The 25,381-nt window shown below is 48.6% G+C and overlaps 1 protein-coding gene across 1 annotated transcript in view; it reads right to left on the reverse strand.

Annotated features, from left to right (window-relative positions):
• Positions 1 to 617: 617 nt before the first annotated feature.
• The window catches only part of cdh16 (cadherin 16, KSP-cadherin), a 150,584-nt gene continuing 125,820 nt past the window's right edge, over positions 618 to 25,381 (reverse strand). The window contains exons 15-18 of the mRNA XM_059651791.1: positions 12,717 to 12,956; positions 7,983 to 8,099; positions 4,739 to 4,855; positions 618 to 3,612 (exon numbers count right to left, since the gene is read on the reverse strand). Coding sequence (XP_059507774.1) covers positions 3,503 to 3,612; positions 4,739 to 4,855; positions 7,983 to 8,099; positions 12,717 to 12,956 — 584 coding nt within the window. The 3' untranslated portion in view covers positions 618 to 3,502. The remainder of the gene's footprint in view (positions 3,613 to 4,738; positions 4,856 to 7,982; positions 8,100 to 12,716; positions 12,957 to 25,381) is intronic.

The raw sequence follows: 25,381 nt of genomic DNA on the forward strand, positions 1-25,381 counted from the left end.
AAACTGAATCCATGAATTCTTCCTCGTGACCAACTCTGCTCATTTAATTTTCCCAATCTATAAGAAGATCAAAATAACTAATAATTTAAGGTTTTGGAGTAGATCTGTAGCTCGGGTTGTGGGTGTTGAGGTTGGTTGCCTCGCTGAGCTGGTTTGTTGTTCCGCAGACGTTTCATTACCGTGCTGGGTAACATCCTCAGTGCAGCCTCTGATGAAGCATCGGTGTGTTTTCCCGCCTGGTTTTTCACCTCTTGTGTCCGATGCGATGGATTGCCTCACTTCCGGTTTTCCCCCGTAGTGGAATGTATATGGGGTCAAGTTCAATGTGTTTATTAATAGCCTGCTTCGTAGAGAGTGCCATGCTTCCAGGAATTCTCGTGCTTGTCTCTGCCTAACCTGTCCCAGGATCTTGGTGTTGTCCCAGTTGAATTGATGGTTCTCCATGTCCACGTGGATTGAGATGAGTGAGTACTGGTCGTGTCTTTTTGTAGCCAGTTGGTGTTCATGTACGCTTGTTGTTAGTTTCCTTCCTGTTTGTCCGATGTAGTGTTTCTCAGTCCCTGCAGGGGATCTTGTAGATGACATTGGTCCTGTCCATGGTGGGGAGTGGGTCTTTACTTCAGGCAAGCAGTTGTTGTAGGGTTGATGTGGGCTTGCGCCCCGACACACTCACCACACTACTCTACATCAGGAACACGTCAGAACTCACCATTAGACTTCGACGACCACTGGGCATCAGAGTGGCACATAAGCCCTCTTCAACCCTACAACAAGTGCTCACCCGATTTAAAGACCCACTCCCCGCCATGGACAGGACCAGTGTCATCTAAAATATCCCCTACAGAGACTGTGAGAAACACTACATCGGACAAACATCGAAACTAACAACAAAAGTACATAAACACAAACTGGCTACAAAAAGACACGACCAGTACTCACTCATCTCAATCCACGTGGACAAGGAGAACCACCAATTCAACTGGGACAACACCAAGATCCTGCAACAGGCTAGGCAGAGACAAGCAGAAGAATTCCTGGAAGCATGCTATTAATAAACACATTGAACTTGACCCCATATACATTCCACTACGGAGGAAACCCGGAAGTGAGGCAATCCATCGCAATGGACCCCAGAGTTTAAATACCAGGCAGGAAAACACACCAACGTTTCAGAGGCTGCACTGTTGATGACCCAGCATGGTAATGAAATGTCAGCGGAACAACAAACCAGCTCGGCAAGCCAACCACCCTCAATAACCAATAATTAATGCACTTCCTTTGTTAGATGCCCATGCTATGTCCTAATTTATTCCCTGTCCTGCACAGCAGCAACTATGAGGGGGCCTACACACGATCCCATCAGCGTCTTCTCTCCCCTTGTTATTTCTTAGCTCCACACACATGGATTCGACATCTTCTGATCTAAGATCATTTCTTGCCATCATACTTATTCCATCTCATACTAACAAAGCTGCCCTACCAGCCTCTCCTTCCTGTCTGACCTTTTGAAAAGTCATGAACACCTGAATATTTGATCACCTTGTAACTATGTAATGGCTACAAGGTCATACCATTAATCTCTAACATCTGAATATACTACCCACCAATATATCATCTCCAGTGTTCCACATCCATTAGATACAACCTTATTCCTTTGGTATACTACAACATGGAGGATATTGGTAATTAGGGACAATGTAGTGAGAGATTTTCCTGGCATAAGGAAGGTTGTGAGCCAGAAACGGACGATTTTGACGAACTGCACTGCTCAGGAGATAATGGATATGCATCTCTGTACACAGTTAAGCTCATCTCCTGTCTATGAGCCAGCTGGACTCGGGCTTGATTGTGTTTTGCACAGACCTGGTTACAGCCTCCAGAGTGTATTTTCCCTGACTACTCTTGTTAATTCCTCTCTTTTACCCTTGTTTGTTTTCCCAGGAGTGGGGGAGGATGGGAGTTCGGTCACTGCAAAGCGAGGAGCAATCCTGATGGGCCAGTCTGTCTTCTGCTGTTAGCGTTCTATGTCTCCATCCTGACCTTCAGAGCCAAAGGAAATATTTTATAAAATGTCAGAGATGGAATCTCTGATTGGAGGAGCAGTGTTGGTGGGAGGAAGATAACATGTGACCGGAGATCAGGGAACTTTTAACAGTTGGGAGATTTTTGGCAGTTTGACCAAATGCCTGATGATGTGTGAATGACACTGAATCCTCAGTAACTGAAAACAAAAAGCAGGCTAACTCTCCAAGCAGGGTAGTGGGAGCCTGTAAAGGACTGGTTGGGACGGAGGTCTATACTGGGGTGGGGTTGGGATTTTGTACTGGGGTCAGCCAGGAGAGTGTTGGAACATTGAGGTTTTTTTTATTCTTTCACAGGATGTGAGTGTCACTGACTGGACCAGCATTTATTATCTAGAGTGCAGTGAAGGGTCAATCAAAAATGCTGTGGGTTTGGAGTCACATGTAGGCCAGACCAGGTAAGGTTAGCAGTTTCCTTCTCTAAAGGGCATGATGGCTTCTTCCTGATAATCAGCAATAGTTTCATGGTCATCATTAGACTCTGAATTCCACATTTTTATTGAATTGAAATCCCATGATCTCTGGATTAAGAGTTGCATGATAATACCGCGAGGCCATCCCCTCTCCAGAGAGGAGCCTAGGCTCAGTTTGAAGATGGGATCAGATATTTTACATTGTCAGGGAAGTACAAGATCATGGTCGCTACCCTCATGCCTACAGCACTGCTTCAAACAGAAACTAGAAGAGGGTTCATTACATCATTCTAGATATGGAATGGAGATTTGCCCAAATGCATGGTATTCATTTCTGAAAGTTAATGGGGCTGTGAGAGGAGGTGGGGTTGTGGGCATTAAGGCTGAGATGTTTCCTCTGGTAACTCTGATTGTGGTTAACACACCGAGAATCAGAGTGAATTCACAAGTGTGGTACTGAGTGCCTGTGTCACACTCTGTCTAGTTCTACACTGCTTACACATTAATAGAGTTTAAAGCAACAAAAGCAACCATTGATGGAAAAGCTCGGCATGTCTGGCAGCATCTGTGGAGAAAAATCAAGAGTTAACTCTGGGTTCTGAGAAAGGGTCACTCAACCTGAAACATTAACAATGATTTCTCTCCACAGATGCTGCCAGACCTGCTGAGCTTTTCCAGCAACTTCTGTTTTTGTTCCTGATTTACAGCATCAGCAGTTCTTCCAGTTTTTATAAAGTTTAAAATAAGTTCAGTTAAGATCAATGTTTAACAAACTCTGAATTTCCTATAATTAACCGATTAAACAAATTCTATTTGTCCTAAATTGTATAATTCCCTGTTACTGCCACACTACACTCAATGGTTAACAAAACATGATTCAAAATTCTGGTGATCAATGAAAAAGCTCAAAGTACATGTAGATCCAGCTTGTTCTCTGCACATGTTCAATGGGCTGTTGAAGTCAATCAATCTGATCGGTTGTTGATGGTGATTCTGAGCAAGACCACGTTACACCGCGGAGTGAAACCGCGCAGACTCGGAGCTGACATTGCGTTTCCTCTTCTGGTGCTGCTTGCCTGTTACAGCCAAGTACAGAAGGGCAATGCTCAGGAAAAAACCTGTCCACCAGGAAGGGAGAAGGATGATGGAGAATTAATCTTCAAAAGAGAGAGAAGTGAGGAACTTGCATTGATATATTTCATGACCAGTACACTTCTGTGAACGTTTAACACACAGTAGTGAGACATAGAAAATAGGTGCAGCTATTCAACCTTTCAACCCTGCACTAACATTCAATATGATCAAGGTTAATCATGCACTTTTAGCACTCCACATCCACTATCTCTCCATACTTTGTGGGAGAGAAATCTATAGGTTCATAACTCTTCGAATGAAAAGAATTCTTCCTCATTCCATTCCTGACTCGCTTGTCCCTTATTCTTACACTGTGACCCCTAGTTCAGGACTTTCCTAATGTCAAGAACATCCTTCCCACATCTAGCCTGTCCAGTCCCATCAGGGTTTTACATGTTTCTATAACAGCCTGTCTCATTCTTCTAAATTGCAGTGAGTACACTGTATAATCGCTTTTTTTGTGAATTAGATAATGTGACATCCAAACTGTACACAGCAAGATCTCAGAAATAGAGATAAATGCCTGGGTAACCTATATCGTAGTAGGACAAATATTTACCAGGTCACCAGAATTCCCTTGCTCTGCTTCAAGTAATATCACAACAATTTTTCTCTCAATCTCTCACTCTCTTTCAATTTCTCTCTCTTTCTCTCCTACTCTCATGGCACCTGCCTGAGAGACTGGGCAGACCTTAGCTGCTTAGGTTGGAGGTGAGGCTGGAGTGGGGATTGAACCCATGAGCAACAGAGTCTGAGGGAACGGAATGCAACCATGGCGGCATACTTGACAGTTCTTGATACAACATTTAAAAATCTCCCTCTCTAACTTGCTCACGCGCTCTCACTCTCTCTCACTCATTCTCTCTCTCTCCCTCTCTGTCGTTCAGTCTTTGTTACTCAGGGAGAGGGAGTTCCAAAGATGAAAAAACTGAAGAAATTTATCGTCCTCTCAATCCGACCCCTCGCTCTGAGAGTGTGACCCCATGCCCTGGTTTCCAGCTGAGATAAAGCATTAGCTCCAAACTATTTTAAATGCCCCCACCCTCCCGTGCCACATGCCCACCCCTGCAAACCCCCTCCCCCAGTTGAGTGACGAACTGAGCTACTCACCAATTGCTCCTAAGGTGCCAACAATGGTGCCCACAGTTGTCAGAATGGTGGGTTTCCCTGGAACAGGCTCCACCTCAAGCCTGCATTCCCCTCTGGAATTGCAAGGACAAATACTCACTGCAAAGGATAATGGCAGACCGTCAGGTTCAAGCCTTTGAAGCATGGGGTTTGGTATGTGGTCAGCAGCAGACCTGAGATCTGGAGCAGTCGATTTACCCCCCTTGGAGGAGTACAGCAAAGCAACATCAAAGGAATTGAGCCAGAATTGAGCAAAATGCTGGGCCACGTAACTACTTCAGATTCTCCAATCTCAGAAAATATTAGAAAGGTGAAGGTCCAATTAGATGCTGAAGGAGTGAGGTGTGTTTAAAATTTGCTGGTGACTCTAATTGGAAATTTTGGATTTGGGACAATGCTGGTTGTGATTTGTGCAGCTCAGACTCTGAAATGCATCATTTTTATTGACAGCTTTGATGTTTACACCCTGAAAGATCTTCCTCAGTGATAGATTCCACATTTCAGCACATTTCTGAAGCTGTTTCTGTGTGTAATTATGTGAGACATTTCTAGTATGTTTGTTTTGTAACCTTAATGAAATTACTCTATCTATGAGTGATTCAATGACCATTTGGGTCACCAGGGTGAATGAAAACATATAGATTTTGCCCAAAAGTATGGAATGTTGCTGAACAAAGAGACCTAGGGGTCCAGGGGCACAGTTCCTTGAAAGCAGAGTTGCTGGTAGACAGGGTAATGAGGAAGACCTTTTGGTACATTTGCCTTCATTGGCCAGTGCATTGAGCATAGGAGTTGGGACATCATGTTGTACAGGACATTGACGAGGCCTCTTTTAGAGTACTGTGTAAACTTCTAGTCTTCCTGCTATAGGAAGGATGTTGTTAAACTTGAAAGAATTCAGAAAACATTTACAAGGATGTTGCCAGAGTTGGAGGGTTTCGGCTATAGGGAGAGGCTGAATAGGCTGGGGCTATTTCCCCTGGAGTGTCAGAGGCTAAGGAGAGATCTTATAGAGATTTATAAAATCCTGAGGGGCATGGATAGGCTGAATAGCCAAGATATTTTCCCCAGGGTGGGGAAGTTCAAAACTAGAGGGCATAGGTTTAAGGTGAGAGGGGAAAGACTCAAAAGAGACCTAAAGGGCAACATTTTGATGCAGAGGGTGGTGTGTGTATGGAACGAGCTGCCAGAGGAAGTGGTGGAGGTGTGAACAATTATAACATTTAAAAGGCACCTGGATGGGGACATGAATAGGAAAGTTTTGGGAAAATATGGGCCAAATGCTGGAAAAAGGGACTAATCAGTTTTAGGCAGTTGGCCATCACAGACAAGTTGGATAGAAGAGCCTGTTTCTGTTCTGTACGACCCTATGACACCATGAGAACTTCTCAGCAAGTCTCTCAGCATCTGCAGGGTGAGAAACGGAATTAATGTTCTGGATAACACAGGCCCCTGCTGGGTATGTTTGGGTATGGGGGCACAGGGTTATGTAAAACATTTGCATGTCTAGCCCACCAAATTCCCAACCAGTCCTTAGCTCAGCCCCATAGAGTGGGTCAGGCGCAATCAGAACTCTCCCAGCATGTGTAAGCAAATCATTCAGGGTCATAAGCACAGGTGCAGGCCATTCAGCCCCTCCTGCCTGTTTCATATTCAATGAGATCATGGCTGACCTGTGGCCTAACTCCACATACCTGCCTTTTGCTCATATTCTCAAATACCTTTGCTTAACAAAAATTCAGTCAACTTTGTATGAAGCCCAGTTGGACCCAGTATTGGCCTGGCCCACCATGATGGAGTTGGCTTGTGCAGGTGGGAGTTGGGAGCACATTTTAAAATGTTTATAAAATGGCAGGAAGGAAGGGGATGCACTATTTTTGGAAGGCACCTTCGATGGCATTCTTAAAGGAGGTAGTAATCCCTTCCTTTCCTACTTACCTATCCTTCACACCACGCCACTAAACCTCATCAAACACCCTCCCAAACCTCTGAGTATACTGTCCTCACTCCACCCTGATTTACCCGACTCGCCCAGTCAGGTCCTTCCTTCTGGCTGCCCACATTCCTGCCTCTGACTGAGCTCTGGCCCTGCCAGGGCTGCTGGTTTCCCAGCAGGGTCAGACGGTGGCACTTGCTGGCAGTGGAGAGCATACAGCTCATTGGCACAGTGCACTCACAGCACATTGTATTTGTGGGACAGGCCAAGGACAGCAGGTACATGAGAACATCACCATCAATTCAAACTCCCCCCCAAGCCACTCATCCTGACTTGGAAATATATCGCTGTTCCCTCAGTGTCATTTGGTCAAAATCCTGGAATTCCCTCCCTAATGGCATTGTAGATCAACCCACAGCACATGGGCTGCAGCAGTTCAAGAAGACAGCTCACCACCACCTTCACAAGGGGCAACTAGAGACAGGCAATAAATGCTGGGCCCAGCCAGCATGTCCTCATCCCATAAATTCATTTAACAATCTGAAAAGTCTAATGATGGCCTTGAATCCATTGTCAATTATCTGAAAACCCACTAATTCACTCATATCCAGCAGGGAAAGAAGCCTTCCATCCTCACTTGGACTGGCCTATACGTGACTCCAGACCCATAGCAACGTGCTTGACCCTCAGCAGCCCTCTGAAATGGCCTTGCAACCCATTCAGTTTGACCAATGGCCACAAAATCGCAACAAAGAAATGAAACAGGATGGACTACCTGGCATCTGGAAACAACAATGGCAAAAAAACAGCCCTTCAAATATCACAAACATCCCCATCCTCAATGATGGAAGACCCCAACACATCAGTGCAAAAGACAAGGCTGAATATCTGCAGTGATCTTCAGCCACAAGTGCCGAGTGAATGATCCACTTCAGCCTTCCTCCACCAGTCCCTGACATCACACATCTCGTGATTGGTGTGCAGTGTCATAAGTTCCAGTCTAAATCTCTTACAATCGGGCTAAAATTAAATATCAAATTTATTTAGAAGTTACATTATTAGACAGAATCACACAGAGAGGAACACAAAGTACTTGAAAACAAAGACGAAAGCCGTCGAGAACTGATTAAAATATTCCTCCTTTCACATTTTCTATTTACCAGAACACTTTGTAGCTGAATGAAGTAAGTATTTAATTTAGGAGCATGACAGTTTTTAATACATACAGACATAGCAGGGAGTGACTACCCACATTTGGATGTGATTACACTGTATAAGTCCCTCGCTTACCTGTTAGACTATCTCTGTGATGCTTGTGGGGATCCCCTTTCTCAGTGAGGATGATCGGGATCTGGTACACCCCTGGATCTACCCAACTCAGGGCAATAGTCAGAGAGGCATGTGAGTCTGGAAGAGATCCGCACAGTCAGACTGAGAAAAATTCTGCATTGGGCACTGTTCTAGAGACAATATTTAATCTGAAAGATACCAGGCAGCCTGCCTGCCAGCAGAAGACAATTGAAAAAAACATCTTGCATTTCGCTAGAGCTTTGTACAGCTTCACAATATCTTAAAGCACGATACAGACAATATTACGCAACAAAGTAATGATGCAAATGAAGCTGCCAATTTGCACAAAAAAAAGCCCAGGCTAATGACAGTGAGGTAAAGAGCAGATCACTCATACTGCTTGCGACACCAGCTGGGGGAAATTTCTGGCCAGGACACAGCAGAGATTTCACCTGCTCCTCTACAAAACTGCAGCCACAGGCTTTATTACAACAACTCAAACAGCCCGTTCCACCCTTGGTCTCACGTTCATTTGTGGAAACAGCACATTCAAAGCTACAGCATTCCCTCAGCACTGACCCTCCGACAGTGCGGCGCTCCCTCAGCACTGACCCTCCGACAGTGCCTGCTCCCTCAGCACTGATCCTCCGACAGTGCGGCGCTCCCTCAGCACTGACCCTCCGACAGTGCCCGCTCCCTCAGCATGGACCCTCCGACAGTGCCCGCTCCCTCAGCACGGACCCTCCGACAGTGGGGCACTCCCTCAGCACTGGCCTCCGACAGTGCGACACGCCCTCAGCACTGATCCTCCGACAGTGCTCGCTCCCTCAGCACTGACCCTCTGACAGTGCCCACTCCCTCAGCACTGACCCTCTGACAGTGTGGCGCTCCCTCAGCACTGACCCTCTGACAGTGGGGCACTCCCTCAGCACTGACCCTCCGTCAGTGCCCACTCCCTCAGCACTGACCCTCTGACAGTGGGGCACTCCCTCAGCACTGACCATCCGACAGTGCCCACTCGCTCAGCACTGACCCTCCATCAGTGCCCACTCCCTCAGCACTGACCCTCCAACAGTGCGGCACTCCCTCAGCACTGACCCTCCGTCAGTGCCCACTCCCTCAGCACTGATCCTCCGACAGAGCTGCGCTCCTTCAGCACTGACCGTCCGACAGTGGGGCAATCCCTCAGCACTGACCCTCCGAAAGTGCGACACTCCCTCAGCACTGACCCTCCATCAGTGCCCACTCCCTCAGCACTGACCCTCCGACAGAGCGGCGCTCCTTCAGCACTGACCCTCTGTCAGTGCCCACTCCCTCAGCACTGACCCTCCATCAGTGCCCACTTCCTCAGCACTGACCCTCCGACAGAGCGGCGCACCTTCAGCACTGACCCTCCGACAGTGCGACACTCCCTCAGCACGGACCCTCTGTCAGTGCCCACTCCCTCAGCACTGACCCTCTGACAGTGGGGCACTCCCTCAGCACTGACCCTCCGACAGTGCGACACTCCCTCAGCATGGACCCTCTGTCAGTGCCCACTCCCTCAGCACTGACCCTCCGACAGTGGGGCACTCCCTCAGCACTGACCATCCGACAGTGCCCACTCCCTCAGCACTGACCCTCCAACAGTGCGGCACTCCCTCAGCACTGACCCTCTGACAGTGCGGCGCTCCCTCAGCACTGACCGTCCGACAGTGGGGCACTCCCTCAGCACTGACCCTCCGACAGTGCGACACTCCCTCAGCACAGACTCTCTGTCAGTGCCAACTCCTTCAGCACTGACCGTCCGACAGTGGGGCACTCCCTCAGCACTGACCCTCCGACAGTGGGGCACTCCCTCAGCACTGACCCTCTGTCAGTGCCCACTCCCTCAGCACTGACCCTCCATCAGTGCCCACTCCCTCAGCACTGACCCTCCGACAGAGCGGCGCTCCTTCAGCACTGACCCTCTGTCAGTGCCCACTCCCTCAGCACTGACCCTCCATCAGTGCCCACTCCCTCAGAACTGACCCTCCGACAGAGCGGCGCACCTTCAGCACTGACCCTCCGACAGTGCGACACTCCCTCAGCACGGACCCTCTGTCAGTGCCCACTCCCTCAGCACTGACCCTCCAACAGTGGGGCACTCCCTCAGCACGGACCCTCTGTCAGTGCCCACTCCCTCAGCACTGACCCTCTGACAGTGGGGCACTCCCTCAGCACTGACCCTCCGACAGTGCGACACTCCCTCAGCACGGACCCTCTGTCAGTGCCCACTCCCTCAGCACTGACCCTCCGACAGTGGGGCACTCCCTCAGCACTGACCATCCGACAGTGCCCACTCCCTCAGCACTGACCCTCCAACAGTGCGGCACTCCCTCAGCACTGACCCTCTGACAGTGCGGCGCTCCCTCAGCACTGACCGTCCGACAGTGGGGCACTCCCTCAGCACTGACCCTCCGACAGTGCGACACTCCCTCAGCACTGACCCTCCGTCAGTGCCCACTCCCTCAGCACTGACCCTCTGACAGTGGGGCACTCCCTCAGCACTGACCATCCGACAGTGCCCACTCGCTCAGCACTGACCCTCCATCAGTGCCCACTCCCTCAGCACTGACCCTCCAACAGTGCGGCACTCCCTCAGCACTGACCCTCCGTCAGTGCCCACTCCCTCAGCACTGATCCTCCGACAGAGCTGCGCTCCTTCAGCACTGACCGTCCGACAGTGGGGCACTCCCTCAGCACTGACCCTCCGAAAGTGCGACACTCCCTCAGCACTGACCCTCCATCAGTGCCCACTCCCTCAGCACTGACCCTCCGACAGAGCGGCGCTCCTTCAGCACTGACCCTCTGTCAGTGCCCACTCCCTCAGCACTGACCCTCCATCAGTGCCCACTTCCTCAGCACTGACCCTCCGACAGAGCGGCGCACCTTCAGCACTGACCCTCCGACAGTGCGACACTCCCTCAGCACGGACCCTCTGTCAGTGCCCACTCCCTCAGCACTGACCCTCTGACAGTGGGGCACTCCCTCAGCACTGACCCTCCGACAGTGCGACACTCCCTCAGCACGGACCCTCTGTCAGTGCCCACTCCCTCAGCACTGACCCTCCGACAGTGGGGCACTCCCTCAGCACTGACCATCCGACAGTGCCCACTCCCTCAGCACTGACCCTCCAACAGTGCGGCACTCCCTCAGCACTGACCCTCTGACAGTGCGGCGCTCCCTCAGCACTGACCATCCGACAGTGCCCACTCCCTCAGCACTGACCCTCCAACAGTGCGGCACTCCCTCAGCACTGACCCTCTGACAGTGCGGCGCTCCCTCAGCACTGACCGTCCGACAGTGGGGCACTCCCTCAGCACTGACCCTCCGACAGTGGGGCACTCCCTCAGCACTGACCCTCTGTCAGTGCCCACTCCCTCAGCACTGACCCTCCATCAGTGCCCACTCCCTCAGCACTGACCCTCCGACAGAGCGGCGCTCCTTCAGCACTGACCCTCTGTCAGTGCCCACTCCCTCAGCACTGACCCTCCATCAGTGCCCACTCCCTCAGAACTGACCCTCCGACAGAGCGGCGCTCCTTCAGCACTGACCCTCCGACAGTGCGACACTCCCTCAGCACGGACCCTCTGTCAGTGCCCACTCCCTCAGCACTGACCCTCCAACAGTGGGGCACTCCCTCAGCACTGACAGAGGGTCCGTGCTGAGGGAGTGTCGCACTGTCGGAGGGTCAGTGCTGAAGGTGCGCCGCTCTGTCGGAGGGTCAGTGCTGAGGAAGTGGGCACTGATGGAGGGTCAGTGCTGAGGGAGTGGGCACTGACAGAGGGTCAGTGCTGAAGGAGCGCCGCTCTGTCGGAGGGTCAGTGCTGAGGGAGTGGGCACTGATGGAGGGTCAGTGCTGAGGGAGTGTCGCACTGTCGGAGGGTCAGTGCTGAGGGAGTGCCCCACTGTCGGAGGGTCAGTGCTGAGGGAGTTGTCACTGCCCACTCCCTCAGCACTGACCCTCCAACAGTGCGGCACTCCCTCAGCACTGACCCTCTGACAGTGCGGCGCTCCCTCAGCACTGACCCTCCGACAGTGCCCACTCCCTCAGCACTGACTCTCCGACAGTGCCCACTCCCTCAGCACGAACCCTCTGCCAGTGCCCACTCCCTCAGCACTGACCCTCCGACAGTGCGACACTCCCTCAGCACGAACCCTCTGTCAGTGCCCACTCCCTCAGCACTGACCCTCCGACAGTGCGACACTCCCTCAGCACGAACCCTCTGTCAGTGCCCACTCCCTCAGCACTGACCCTTCGACAGTGGGGCACTCCCTCAGCGCTGAACCTCCATCAGTGCCCACTCCCTCAGCACTGACCCTCCAACAATGCGACACTCCCTCAGCACTGACCCTCTGACAGTGCGGCGCTCCCTCAGCACTGACCCTCCGACAGTGCCCACTCCCTCAGCACTGACTCTCCGACAGTGCCCACTCCCTCAGCACTGACCCTCCGACAGTGCGGCGCTCCCTCAGCACTGACCCTCTGACAGTGCCCACTCCCTCAGCACTGACCCTCCGACAGTGCGGCACTCCCTCAGTACTGCTGTTTACTTTCAGTTTTGACTTTTCCTCAATCCTTTGGTCGTGGGCTTAAACCCACAACTTTCTAACTCTCGGGCTGGAGTGCATTAAGGTGTAGCTTTCTTTGAGCTGGGTGTTGACAAGAATGTTTCAGTGGAGCTGTCGTATGCCCACATCCCACCACCGTACCATTGGCCTGATGGAGTTTCCAGTTCCTTTGCTCCTTTTCTTTGCCATCAATGGAGAGGCTGATGGGATTTCTGCTTCCTCTTTCTTGGCGATACACAGCATTGATGGCGATCGATTGCCCATCTCTTTGTGGCATACACAGGAAATCTCCAGAATGTTGCAGAACAGGGGACAGTAGATCTTCATGGATGTCTTCAATATGAATCATCAGCCATGCTCTGGTATATAAGGAAGGATCATCTACAGAATTTATCAGAAGCTGCAGTTACCATCACTAGCCACATGTGAAAGAAACTTTCCTGAGCATGAATGAGATTTGTCTGAAAACTTCTAAAATTAATAGATTAGGAAATCTAAATTTGCACCAATCCCCAGCTTCTCTTGCTTTGCACTTTCATCCCATTGGCCAATTCCTCCCCCATGTTTCTCCAGCCCAGTCTGTTGCACTTTTTCTGTCCCCACTAACCCTTTCCCCCTCTTCTGTTGTTGTTCCTTTAATATTTGTAGATTTCAAACTACTTCCATAGTGTCACAGAGTCTTACAGCACGGCGACAAACCCTTTGATCCAACTAGTCCTGACCAACCAAGTTTCCCACACTAAAACAGTCCCACTTTCCTGCATTTGGCTCACAAGTCTCTAAACCTTTCCTATCCAAATGTTGTAACTATAGCTCCATCTACCATTTCCTCGTTCAGTACACTGTATTCACACACCACCCTCTGTGTGAAAGATCTGCCTCTCAGGTTCCTTTTAAATCTTTCCCCTCTCACCTTAAACCTATGTCCCTCTAGTTTTGGACTCCCCCCGTTTCAGCGAAAAGTCCTTGTCTATTCACCCTACCCACGCCCCTCATGATTTTATAAACCTCTGTAAGGTCACCCTGCAACCTCCTACGCTCCAAAGAAAAAAGCCTTCATAAAACTCAAACCTTCCATTCCCAGCAACATCCTGATAAAACCTTTTTTTTTAACCAATTCTGATAAAAGGCCGTTGACATGAAATGTTTTATAGACGCAGGATGTGGGTATTCCTGGCCGGGCCCAGCATTTACTGCCCATCCCTAGTTGTCCTTGAGAAGATAGTGCTAAGCTGCCTTTTTGAACCGCTGCAGTGCATGTGTTGCCCTTAAGGAGGGAATTTTGACCCAGCAACACATGTATGATATGTGGGTTAGCCATGGGAAATGCGAGGTTACAGGGACGGTGGCATTGGGGCGCGGTGCTGTGTGTCTGGGTGGGGTGCTCTTTGGAGGGTCGGTGTGGACTTGTTGGGCCGAATGGCCTGTTTCCACACTGTGGGTGTTCTATGATTCTATGTAACACTGAAAGAATGGCGATATATTTCCAAGTCATGATGGGGAGGGGCTCGGAGGGGAGCTTGCAGGGGGTGGTGTTCCCATGTACCTGCTGCCCTTGTCCTTCTAGATGGAAGTGGTCGTGGGTTTGGAAGGTGCTTGCTGTGGATCTTTGGTGAGTTTTTGCAGTGCATCTTGTAGACGGTACACACTGCAGCTATGTGTGTGTTGACATTGTGAATTTATGAAACACTGGCTCAGGATCAGCTGGAGAGGTCTGAGCGACAATGCTTCAGAAAGGACATTGAGGCCTTAAAGAAATTACATATGCAATTTACAAGAATATTCCAGGGATAAGGCAGTGGCAGGAAAAGTTGGGATTGCTCTCCTCAAGGCAGAGAAAGCATGCCAAGATGTTCAGAATTTGGAGGGGTTTTGGTATTGGTAAATGAACAGATGAAATGGATACAGGGAGTAGAACTGAGGAGCAGAAGTGAGAAACTGCTTCAGCAGAGGGCACAAAATGAAGGCAATTGTTGAGAAACTGAGAGGTGGTGGAAGAAGCATGTTTAACAGTGAGTTGTTGTGAGTTCAGGAACACACTGCCTGAAAGTGTGGAGGAGATAGATTCAAATGCAATTTTCAAAACGCTAAAGACTTGATGTGGGAAGATTTGTTGGGCTTTAGGGGAGGGAATGGGGTTCGGGGTCTGGAATCCTTTTCCACAGTGAGCAGTGTTTGCTGAATATATTGAAGGCTGGGTTTGACGTTTCTGGTTGACAAGGTGAGTGAAGAATAAAGGAAAACAAGCACAAAATGAAGTCCACATTCAGATCAGCCATTAAATGACAGAGCAGACCTGAGGGGCCAAATGACCACTTCATTGCTCCGAGTTCTTATGTTCTTTTGTTCATGGGTAGCTCAGACACACATAGGTCATATGACCTTCTTGGGTTCTATTTGACTCAAGACGCCCCGTCTGACGTGTGGAATCTCAATTTTCCAACATCCGCAGACTCTCACTTTTGTATTTTTGAGATTTTGTTTGAGGGGAAATCCAGAATCAGCGCCTCAAGGGCAGCAATTTCAGTCAGACAAACGTGGCTGGAAAAACTCATCCATGTGTTTATGTTGAGGGAGGCTGCTTGGTTACATTGGCAGTGTCTGTGGAGTCAGCCTGGGACCCTGACTGGAACCAGCTTGGTCACAGGATGAGCTGATCGCTACGTTAATCGTGCTGTCCAGTTGAGTGGAGCCAGGACAAATATTAGACTGAGCTGTTAAAAAGAAAACCCAGCTCATCATTTTGAGCGCAACACAGCCAGGTTTCCATGGAGACGGAGGGCAAACTCATTTATCAGTTTAGTCACAGAACTGAAATCTCACAAACGAACCATCACTGACTACGCTGCAGCTCCTCACTAACCAGGCTGAAGGATGTTAGGGACATCAAACAAGTACCAGGCTGTATATCCCAGATAACCTTCTCCCCCTTCACACTGGCCAATGCTTTGATCATAAATGGCTCTTGTTTATCTCATTCTCACCGAAACTTTATTTTAAAAAACCCCGTAAGAACTGCGGATGCTTTAAATCAGAAACCAAAACAGAAATTGCTGGAAAAGCTCAACAGGCCTGGCAGCATCTGTGGAGATAAACCAGAGTTTACACTTTGGGTCAAGTGACCCCCTCCTGAGAACAGTTAACTCTAATTTCTCTTCACAGATGCTGCCAGACTTTCCGAGGTTTTCCCAGAAATTTCTGTTTCTGTCACCGAACTTTAGTCTGTCTTGACTCTCGTCTGAAGCTACTGGGTGTGATGGATAGCTATCCCAGCGTATGTGTTGTTTGAATGTAACAAAGTGTTTGTTTGGGAGTGTTTCTTCATCCCAGGAATTCCTAAGAATTAAGCTGGAAGGGTATCCATCACTGGAGCCAGGCAGGGTGCTCAGCTCTCTGGAACCAGGGTAGGGCTGTCAAGTGGAGATCTATCTGCAGGACCAGCTGCTATGAACCACCAAAGAGAAAACGGGGGTGAACAGAAATTCTGGCTTCTCTGCAGAAATCTGTTTGTTGTTTTTAGGAACGTTGGATTTTGCTGCTGAGAGACAGTGAAAGGTTACAGAAGAGTCAGATCACTTGACGATTTGTCATAACGATGGTTGTGGTAAGTGGCCGGTGGCAAGATAATGAGAGCAGGGTGATTGTGGTGGGACTGACAAGAATGGGCAATGACCTAACCCCTGGCCTTCTGACTCAAAGATCAGATGGCACCCATTAAACCACAGCTTCCAGTGTTACCCCTGGCACAATTTGCTTCTCTGGATCCTGTGAGGACCCTGTTTCAACGAGAGCAGCAGAATTGCCAAAGGCCACAGTTCCATGTCCCGATTGGTGTAACAACACATTATCCAGGACAATTCATTTCCCCTGTTTGCTCAGCACAGAAACTCTGACATAACCTGAACTCCTTTAAGATTGTGGAATCACACTGCCCTTTGGCCCATCGTGCCTGCGCTGCCTGTTTGAAAGAGAGATCCCATTAGGTTTTTGATGTGCTCGCTGAGCTGGCTTGTTGTTGTTCAGACATTTCATACCTTGCTCAGTAACATCATCAGTGGACCCTCCAATTAAGTGATTTTATGCCACTCTGCTTGGAATTTACACTGTCCGGTCCATTCCGGTACAGAGTGTCATTCCGGTTTTGTTCTGTATGGGTTTGCATATGGGGTCCAATTCTATATGTTTGTTAATTACCTTATAGGTTGCATCTAGGAACCATGACACAACTCGCCATAACAGGCGGACATGCTAAATCCCAACCAGAGTAGAATAACATTGTTTCATCAGAGACCGCACTGATGATGTTACCTAGCATGGCGATGAAACTCCTGAACGAAAACAAGCCAGCTCAGCGAGCAAGTCAACAACCTGACCCACAACCCGAGCTACAGATCCCATTAGCCTGACAGCGCCTGATCTTTCCCCATACCCCTCTGCAAATTGTTCCCCATTATGTATCTATCTGATTGCTATTTGAAAGTTCCTGTTGGATCTACTCCCACTGCTCTTTCAGACATCCCAGGATGAAAATGTCTCCCCCGCTGCCTCTCTGGATGTTCTGCTAGTGGTCTGTATCTGGGTCCAAACCACCCATTTCTTTATTTGTTTATGTGTTGAGACATTGCTGACAAATCCAGCATTTATTGCCCCTCCCTAGTTGCCCTTTAAGTGAGTGGCTTTACTTGATCACTTCAGAAGCCAATTAAGAGCTGAGTACATTGCTGTGGGTCTGGAGTTCATGTAACCAGATTAGGTAAGGTGGCAGTTTCCCTCCCTGAATGACTGGGTGGTCACCTTCACAGAGTTGAGCTTTATATCCCAGATTTATGAACCAAATTCAAATTTACCCAGAGGACCCAAGACACTGGGATGGGCGTCTGGATTACAGTCCTTTGACAGGTTAGCAGCCCCCTTGTATCAATGATACATTCATTTTTGCATTAGGTCAGCTCTCTTTCCACAGAAATCAACAACAGCCTATTTTACAGCCTTTCAGTTCTTGAATCATCCTTGTCAATCTGTCTCCTGACATTGTCTCCAGTACCTCTCCAGCCTTTTTGGTGATACGGAGACCAGAACTGTGCACTGTGCTCCAAGTGAACACAATAAACCATAAATCTGGCAGGCCCTACCTTGCCAGCACTGGTTGGATTCGTTTGTCATGTGCATCACATGACTTCTTGCTCAAACAATTTTCAAAGCCACCATCACCACTCTCCTCGTATTGGTTGATTGCATGTCAGTTGTCTTGGTAACCTTCCACCCGCAACCAATCGGAAAGCCAACAGTTACTTCATTCCCCTATTGATAGTCAAGAATCCAGCCAATCGAACGGCCCCTTCTCTCCACTTTCAAAGCATCTCTCAAACTAATAAACAGAAACTATTTAAGGACTTGGAAAATAAATCCAGAATATTTCACTGAACACTCTCCGCTTTCATCATAGACTCATAGAGCCTTGCAGCAGGGAGACAGGCCCTTTGGTCCAGAAGGGTCCGTGCTGTCCACCACGCTAATCCCATTTCCCTTCATTTGGCCCATATCCTTCTGAACCTTTCCTATCCATGTATTTGTCTAAACGCCTTTGAAATGTTGTTATTGTACCCACCTCAACCACCTCCACTGGCAGCTCATTCCAAATGCATACAACCCTCTGTGTAAAAAAAAAATTACTCCTCAGGTTCCTACGTATTCTTGCCCCTCTTACCTTAAACTGATGCCCTCTAGTCCTCGATTCCCCAATGCTAGGAAAAAGACTGAGTGCATTCACCCTATCCATGCCTTTCATGATCTTATACACTTCTATAAAATGCCCCCTCAGTCTCCTACATTCTAAAGAAAAATGTCCCAGCTTGTCCAACCTCTCCCTATAATTCAGTCCCTTGAGTCCTGGCAACGTCCTTGTAAATTTCTTCTGCACTCTTTCCAGTTTAATAACATCCTTCCTACTGCAAAGTGATCAAAACTGAACACAACACTCCAAGTGCAGCCTCACTAATGTCCCATACAACCGCAACATAACTTCCCAACCTTTATACTCAGTGCCCTGACTGATGAAGGCCAGTGAGCCTAAAGCCTGCTTCACTGCCCTGTCTACCTGTGACTCCACTTCCACAGAACCGTGCACCTGAACTCCAAGGTCCCTTTGTTCCACCACACTCCTTAAGGCCCCACCATTCACCATGAAACTCCTGCCTAGAATTGACTTCCCAAAATGAAACACCTCACGCATCTAAATGAAACTCCATTTGCCATTTCTCAGCCCACTTCCCCAGCTGACCAAGATTCTGCCACAGTTTATGATAACCTTCCTCACTGTCCACGATACCATTTATTCTTGTGTCTAATCATACCTTGTACATTCTCATCCAAATCATTAACGTAGGTAACAAACAGCAGTGGGACCAGCACTGACCCCTGAGGGACACCACTCATCACAGGCCCCCAGTTCAACAGGCATCTTTCCACCATTACCCTGTGCTCCCTACCATCAAGCCAATTGTATATCCAACTCACCAACTCACCCTGGATTCCATGTGATCTCACCTTCCAGAGCAGCCTATCATGTGGAACCTTACCAAAGGCCTTACTGAAATCCATTTAGACTATGTCTACTGCCCTTCCCTCATCAACCTCCCTGGTACCTTCATAAAAGAACTCAAACAAATTTGTGAGGTATGACGGCCCACGCACAAAATCATGCTAACTTTCTAATCAAACCCTGTCTTTCTAAATGGATGTATGTACCTTATGCTTCAGAATCTTCCCAAGTAACTTATCCACCACAGATGTTAAAAACTTACTGGTCCATAATTCCCAGGGCTTTCTCTGCAGCCCTTCTTGAATAAGAGCACAACATTTGCTACCCTCCTGTCTTCCAGGACCTCACCTGAGACTAACGATGATACAAAAATATTAGCCAGGGCTCCCCGCAATTTCTTTTCTAGTCTCTTGCAGGGTTCTGGTATGTATTTGCTCAGGACCAGGAGGTTTATCCACCTTCATACATTCTAATACACCTAACACAGGAGGTGAATATGGACTGGAGATAACAAAGTGTGGGGCTGGATGAACACAGCAGGCCAAGCAGCATCATAGGAGCACAAAAGCTGACGTTTCGGGCCTAGATCCTTCATCAGATGAAGGGTCTAGGCCCGAAACATCAGCTTTTGTGCTCCTGAGATGCTGTTTGGCCTGCTGTGCTCATCCAGCTCCACACTTTGTTGTCTCGGATTCTCCAGCATCTGCAGTTCCCATTATCTCTGAGGTGAATATGGACTGTCTGCAAAATATTGCCCCCAATTTCCACAAGTTCCTAATTCTTTATGTCTTTCTCTACAATAAACACAGAGGAGAAATATTCATTGAGGACCTCAACCATCTCCTGTGGTTCTGCCCCTATGTCCACTTTGGTCCTTAAGAGGTCCTATTCTCTCTCTAGTTATTCTTTTTCCTTTAATATACTTAAAGAATCTCTTTGGATTCACCCTAATTCGGCTCGAAGGGTCGAATGGCCTACTCCTGCACCTATTGTCTATTGTCTAATCTTTTCATCCAAATCTATTTAGAGCTCCCTTTTCACCCTCCTGATTTCCCTCTTCTGTAAACTCCTGCATCACCTCTATACCACCAGGGATTCCCTTGATCCCAGCTGCTTGTACCTGAGCCATGCCTCCATCTTTTTTCTTGTCAAAGCCACAATATCTCTTATTATCCAGGATTCCCACCTCCTGCCGACTTTGCCCTCCACCCTCACAGGAACATATGGACCTCAAACTCCTGCTATCACACTTCTAAAGGCCTCCCACTTGCCAGAGGTCCCTTTTTCTACAAACAAACTGCTCTAACCAACTCCTGCAATCTGATATCCAGTTCCACCAAATTCCACATTGCCCCAGTTTAGAACTTGAACCTGTGGACCAGTTATGTCCTTCTCTATAACTATGTTAAAATGAACAGAACTATGGTCACTGGTCCCAAAGTGCTCCCCCACTGTCACCTCAGTCACCTGTCCTGCCCTATTTCCTCTATATATTTCTTGAGGAAGCTTTCCTGAACACATTTAACAAATTCCACCCTATCTGGGCCCTTAAAACTAAAGCAGTCCCAGTCTATGTTAGGAAAATTTAAATCCTCTACTATGACAGCCCTATTTCTCCTGCAAGTCTCTGCAACCTCCCTGCATATTTGTTCCTCTAATTCTCGTTGACTATTTGGGGGCCTATAGTACAATCCCAATAATGTCACCATCCCCTTCTTATTTCTCAGCTCCACCCACAAAGTCTTGCTGGATGATCCCTCAGTCATTTCATCTTTGACTACTGCTGTGACACTCCCCTCAATCAACAATGCAATTCTCCCTTCCACCTAATCTGTCCCACCCAAAACACCTGTATCCTCCTGGTACTTTCTGCCTTGATCTTCGGGATCAATCTTCAATCCTGGGTATTCCCAACTGCGGGCTGTGGGAAAACCCCTAACCACCTCTCACTCCATGTGTTCCCAGGTCAAGGCGGCCCTCACTGAGGCTGGAGGGTGGGGGACCCTGATAAAGTGTGGGAGGTGGAGTGTGAACAATTGACTGTATCACTGGTTTGTGGACAGTAAGCACCAGGACACATCCAGTGTTCAAGAAAAGCAGCATTTAAAGGGACCTCTAGGGACTCATGGCCCACAGTTTGGGAAGCCCTTCCCTCACTGTTCCATTACCCTAGGCCACAGGCCCATCCAAAAATTCCCCTCTGTTGGGGCATGGACTAGCCCCCAACAGGTTTAATCTGAGAGGGAATCATCATCATGTGAACCACTGGGACTGTGCCTCTCTTTCTCTCTCTCTCTCTCTCTCTCTCTCTCTCTCTCTCTCTCCCCTCTCCTTCTCCCACCAATCTCCATCTCTCTCTCCACTGGTCTCCCTCCCTCATCTCCCCCCTCCTTTCTCTCTCCTTCAAACCCCCTGCCTCTATCTCTCTCCTCTTTTTTCTCTGCTGCCTCTCTCCCCTGACACTCTCTTCCCCCACTTTCACCCATCTCCCTCTCTTTCTCGCTCGTCGCGCTCTCTCCATCTCCCCCTGCTTTCTCTCTCCTGCATCGCCCCACTCCTTCACCTACCTCAGCCTCTGTCTCTCTCTCTCTATCTCTCTTTTTCTCTGCTCATTCTGACCCCTTCGTTCTCTCTTCCCCGTCTCTCTCTCTCTCTCCCCCCATCTCCCTCTCTTTCTCCCCGTTTCTCTCTCCTCCTCCTCCACCTGCTGTCTCTCTCCCTCATCCCCCTCCTCTCTTTCTCCTTCAGCCCCCCTCTGCCTCTATCTCTCTCTCCCTGTCCTTTTTCCCCTGCTCTCCCCCCCCCCCAAGCATAATTTTCCAGCTCCTTTGAGAAGAACCATATCAGATTTGAAACATTAATGCTGTTTCTCTTTCCACAGAGACCGCCAGACCTGCTGAGCTTCTCCAGCATTCTATGCTTTTTTCAGATTTCCAGTGTCGACAGTATTTTGCTTTAATTTAGTGTCAGCCACTGCCTTGTTAAATTTCTGATTGGACAGTTATATAGTGCTCTTGTCTAAAGGAGACGATGTGCCGTCACCTGGCTTTCTGGTCACTCACATTAAACACTAGCCCCTTGTATGCCAGACTGACTCAGAATCAGTCTTTATTTAGCCATTTGCTTTTTATTGACATTGATACAGCACTTTCTAATGTCGCAGAAAGATTGCAATGTAGCAGAGGGCTCGTAAGCTCATCATGCCGAAACTTTCTATTCCCTAGTGCCAAAACAAACAAGAGAGAGATGGAGACTTGAAAGGAGAGAGAAAGCAGCAGACAGAGGATTTGAAGGGAAATGAGAAAAGGACTGAATGAAAAACTGGAACAGGAGAGAGAGCGAGAACAGAACAACAGTTGAGACTCCATGGACTGCAGAATGAGCTCAAAGGGCTGAATGGTCTCTTCATGGTTCCATATCCCCATCAAATAGAGAAGAATCGAGCAGTGGAAAGTGCGAGAGAGGAAAAGAGAGGCAGCGAGAAAGAAAGACTGAGAAAAAGACAATGAGAAAGATGAATGAAACAGTGAGAGAAGGACAGAGAGAGAATGAGAGAGAGTGAGATACAGAGAAAGACTTGGATGCATGGATAAAGGCTGGGCAAACTGTGAAAGGAGAGAGAGAGAGAGACTGAGAGACTGTGAGAAATAGTGAGCGATAATCAGAGAGAGAGAGAAATAGTCAGAGAGAAATTGGGAGTGATAGAGATGGAGGGATCATCAGAGAAATAAAAAGAGTGTGGGAGATAGATTAATAGTGAAAAAGAAATGAAAACCAGATGGAAACCATGATGGAGAGAGCTCTTGCAAGAACGTGTGAGTTGCTGAAGAATATTGGCAGTGTGTCCCACCAAGACCTCACCAGTGGATGTTGCTCCATAGCTTTAGCTCCTGCCGTGGACACTCACCTTGGAAAATTTAGCAACGGCCATGGAACCATAAACCTGTAAGGCATAGAAGCAGCATCAGGCCATTGGGCCCATTGAATCTGCTCCACCATCCCATCATGACAATAAAATGTGAGGCTGGATGAATACAGCAGGCCAAGCAGCATCTCAGGAGCACAAAAGCTGACGTTTCGGGCCTAGACCCTTCATCAGAGAGGGGGAATGGGGTGAGGGTTCTGGAATAAATAGGGAGAGAGGGGGAGGCGGACCAAAGATGGAGAGAAAAGAAGATAGGTGGAGAGGAGAGTATAGGTGGGGAGGTAGGGACGGGATAGGTCAGTCCAGGGAAGACGGACAGGTCAAGGAGGTGGGATGAGGTTAGTAGGTAGCTGGAGGTGCAGCTTGGGGTGGGAGGAGGGGATGGGTGAGAGGAAGAACCGGTTAGGGAGGCAAAGACAGGTTGGACTGGTTTTGGGATGCAGTGGGTGGAGGGGAAGAGCTGGGCTGGTTGTGTGGTGCAGTGGGGGGAGGGGACGAACTGGGCTGGTTTTGGGATGCGGTGGGGGAAGGGGAGATTTTGACACTGGTGAAGTCCACATTGATACCATTAGGCTGCAGGGTTCCCAGGCGGAATATGAGTTGCTGTTCCTGCAACCTTCGGGTGGCATCATTGTGGCAGTGCAGGAGGCCCATGATGGACATGTCATCTAAAGAATGGGAGGGGGAGTGGAAATGGTTTGCGACTGGGAGGTGCAGTTGTTTGTTGCGAACTGAGCGGAGGTGTTCTGCAAAGCGGTCCCCAAGCCTCCGCTTGGTTTCCCCAATGTAGAGGAAGCCGCACCGGGTACAGTGGATGCAGTATACCACATTGGCAGATGTGCAGGTGAACCTCTGCTTAATGTGGAATGTCATCTTGGGGCCTGGGATGTTCCAGTTCCCTCCCCCCATCCCCCTCTCTGATGAAGGGTCTAGGCCCGAAACGTCAGCTTTTGTGCTCCTGAGATGCTGCTGGGCCTGCTGTGTTCATCCAGCCTCACATTTTATTATCTTGGAATTCTCCAGCATCTGCAGTTCCCATTATCTCTCCCATCATGACCAATATGTTTCTGAACACAGTTTTCCTGCCTTTTCCACATAACCATTACTCCCCTCGCTAATCAAGAATCTATCCATCTCTTCTAAAATGAGGGTGTAATATTTGCCATTTTCCAGTCCTCTGGGACTCTCCCTGCCTCCAGTAATTCCTGAAAGATCACCATCAATATCTCCTCAATCACTGTCACAGCTTGCAGCTTCCCCCAGCACTTTCTCCTTGGTGATGGTCACTGCACACACCTCTGCCCCGACTCTCTTGAAGTTCTGATATACTCCTCTTGTATTACTAGCTAGCTTACTTGCGTATGTCATCTTCTCCTCCTTTCCTCCTTATTGCTTTTTTAGTTACTTCTGCTAATTTTTATTGGCTTCCCACTAATCTTCACCACATTGTATGCTTTTTTTTAGCTTTTATGCTGTCCCTGACTTCCCTTGTCAGCCATGGTTGCCTCATCCTCCCTATAGTGTGTTTCTTCTTCCACAGGATGAATTTCTGCTGTGCCTCCCAGATTACCCCCAGAAGCTCCTGCCACTGCTGTTCCACTGTTTTCCCTGCTCAGCTTCCCTTCCAATTAACCCAGGCCAGCTCCTCCCTCATGTCTTTGTAGCTACGTTTACTCAATTGTAATACAGTTACACCTGATTCCACCTTCTCCCTCTCATACTGCAGGGCAAAATCTATTGTATTATGGTCACTGCCTCCTAGAAATTCCTTCATCTTAAACTCTCTAATCAAGTCTGCCGCATCACACATCTCCAAATCCAGAACTGTCTGTTCCCTAGTGGGCACTACCACAAACTGCTCCAGAAGGAAAAAACATCTTTTAGGCATTCCATAAATTCCTTTTCTTGGGTTCTGTTACTTAGTCTACCAGTATATTGAAGTCCTCCATAACTATTGTAATAGAGAATATGGGAACTGCAGATGCTGGAGAATCTGAGATAACAAAGTGTGGAGCTGGATGAACACAGCAGGCCCAGCAGCATGTCAGGAGCACAAAAGCTGACTATTGTAATAGTGCCTTTCTTGTGTGGCTTTTCTATTTCTTGATTTATTTTCTTCCCCAAGTCCTGACTACTGCTAGAAGATCTATATGTGACTCCACCAGCTGTTTTTCCCCTTTGTGGTACATCAACTCTACCCACAACAGATTCTACTCCTTCTGACTCCATATCATTCTCATTGTAGATTTCATTTCTTGCTAACAAGGCAACCTTGCCCACTCTGCCCATCTACCCGTCCTTTCGATAGGACGTGAATCCTTGGATATTTAGTTCCCAGCC

Source organism: Stegostoma tigrinum, chromosome 16, assembly GCF_030684315.1.
Source record: "Stegostoma tigrinum isolate sSteTig4 chromosome 16, sSteTig4.hap1, whole genome shotgun sequence".
NCBI classification, from domain to species: Eukaryota; Metazoa; Chordata; class Chondrichthyes; order Orectolobiformes; family Stegostomatidae; genus Stegostoma; species Stegostoma tigrinum.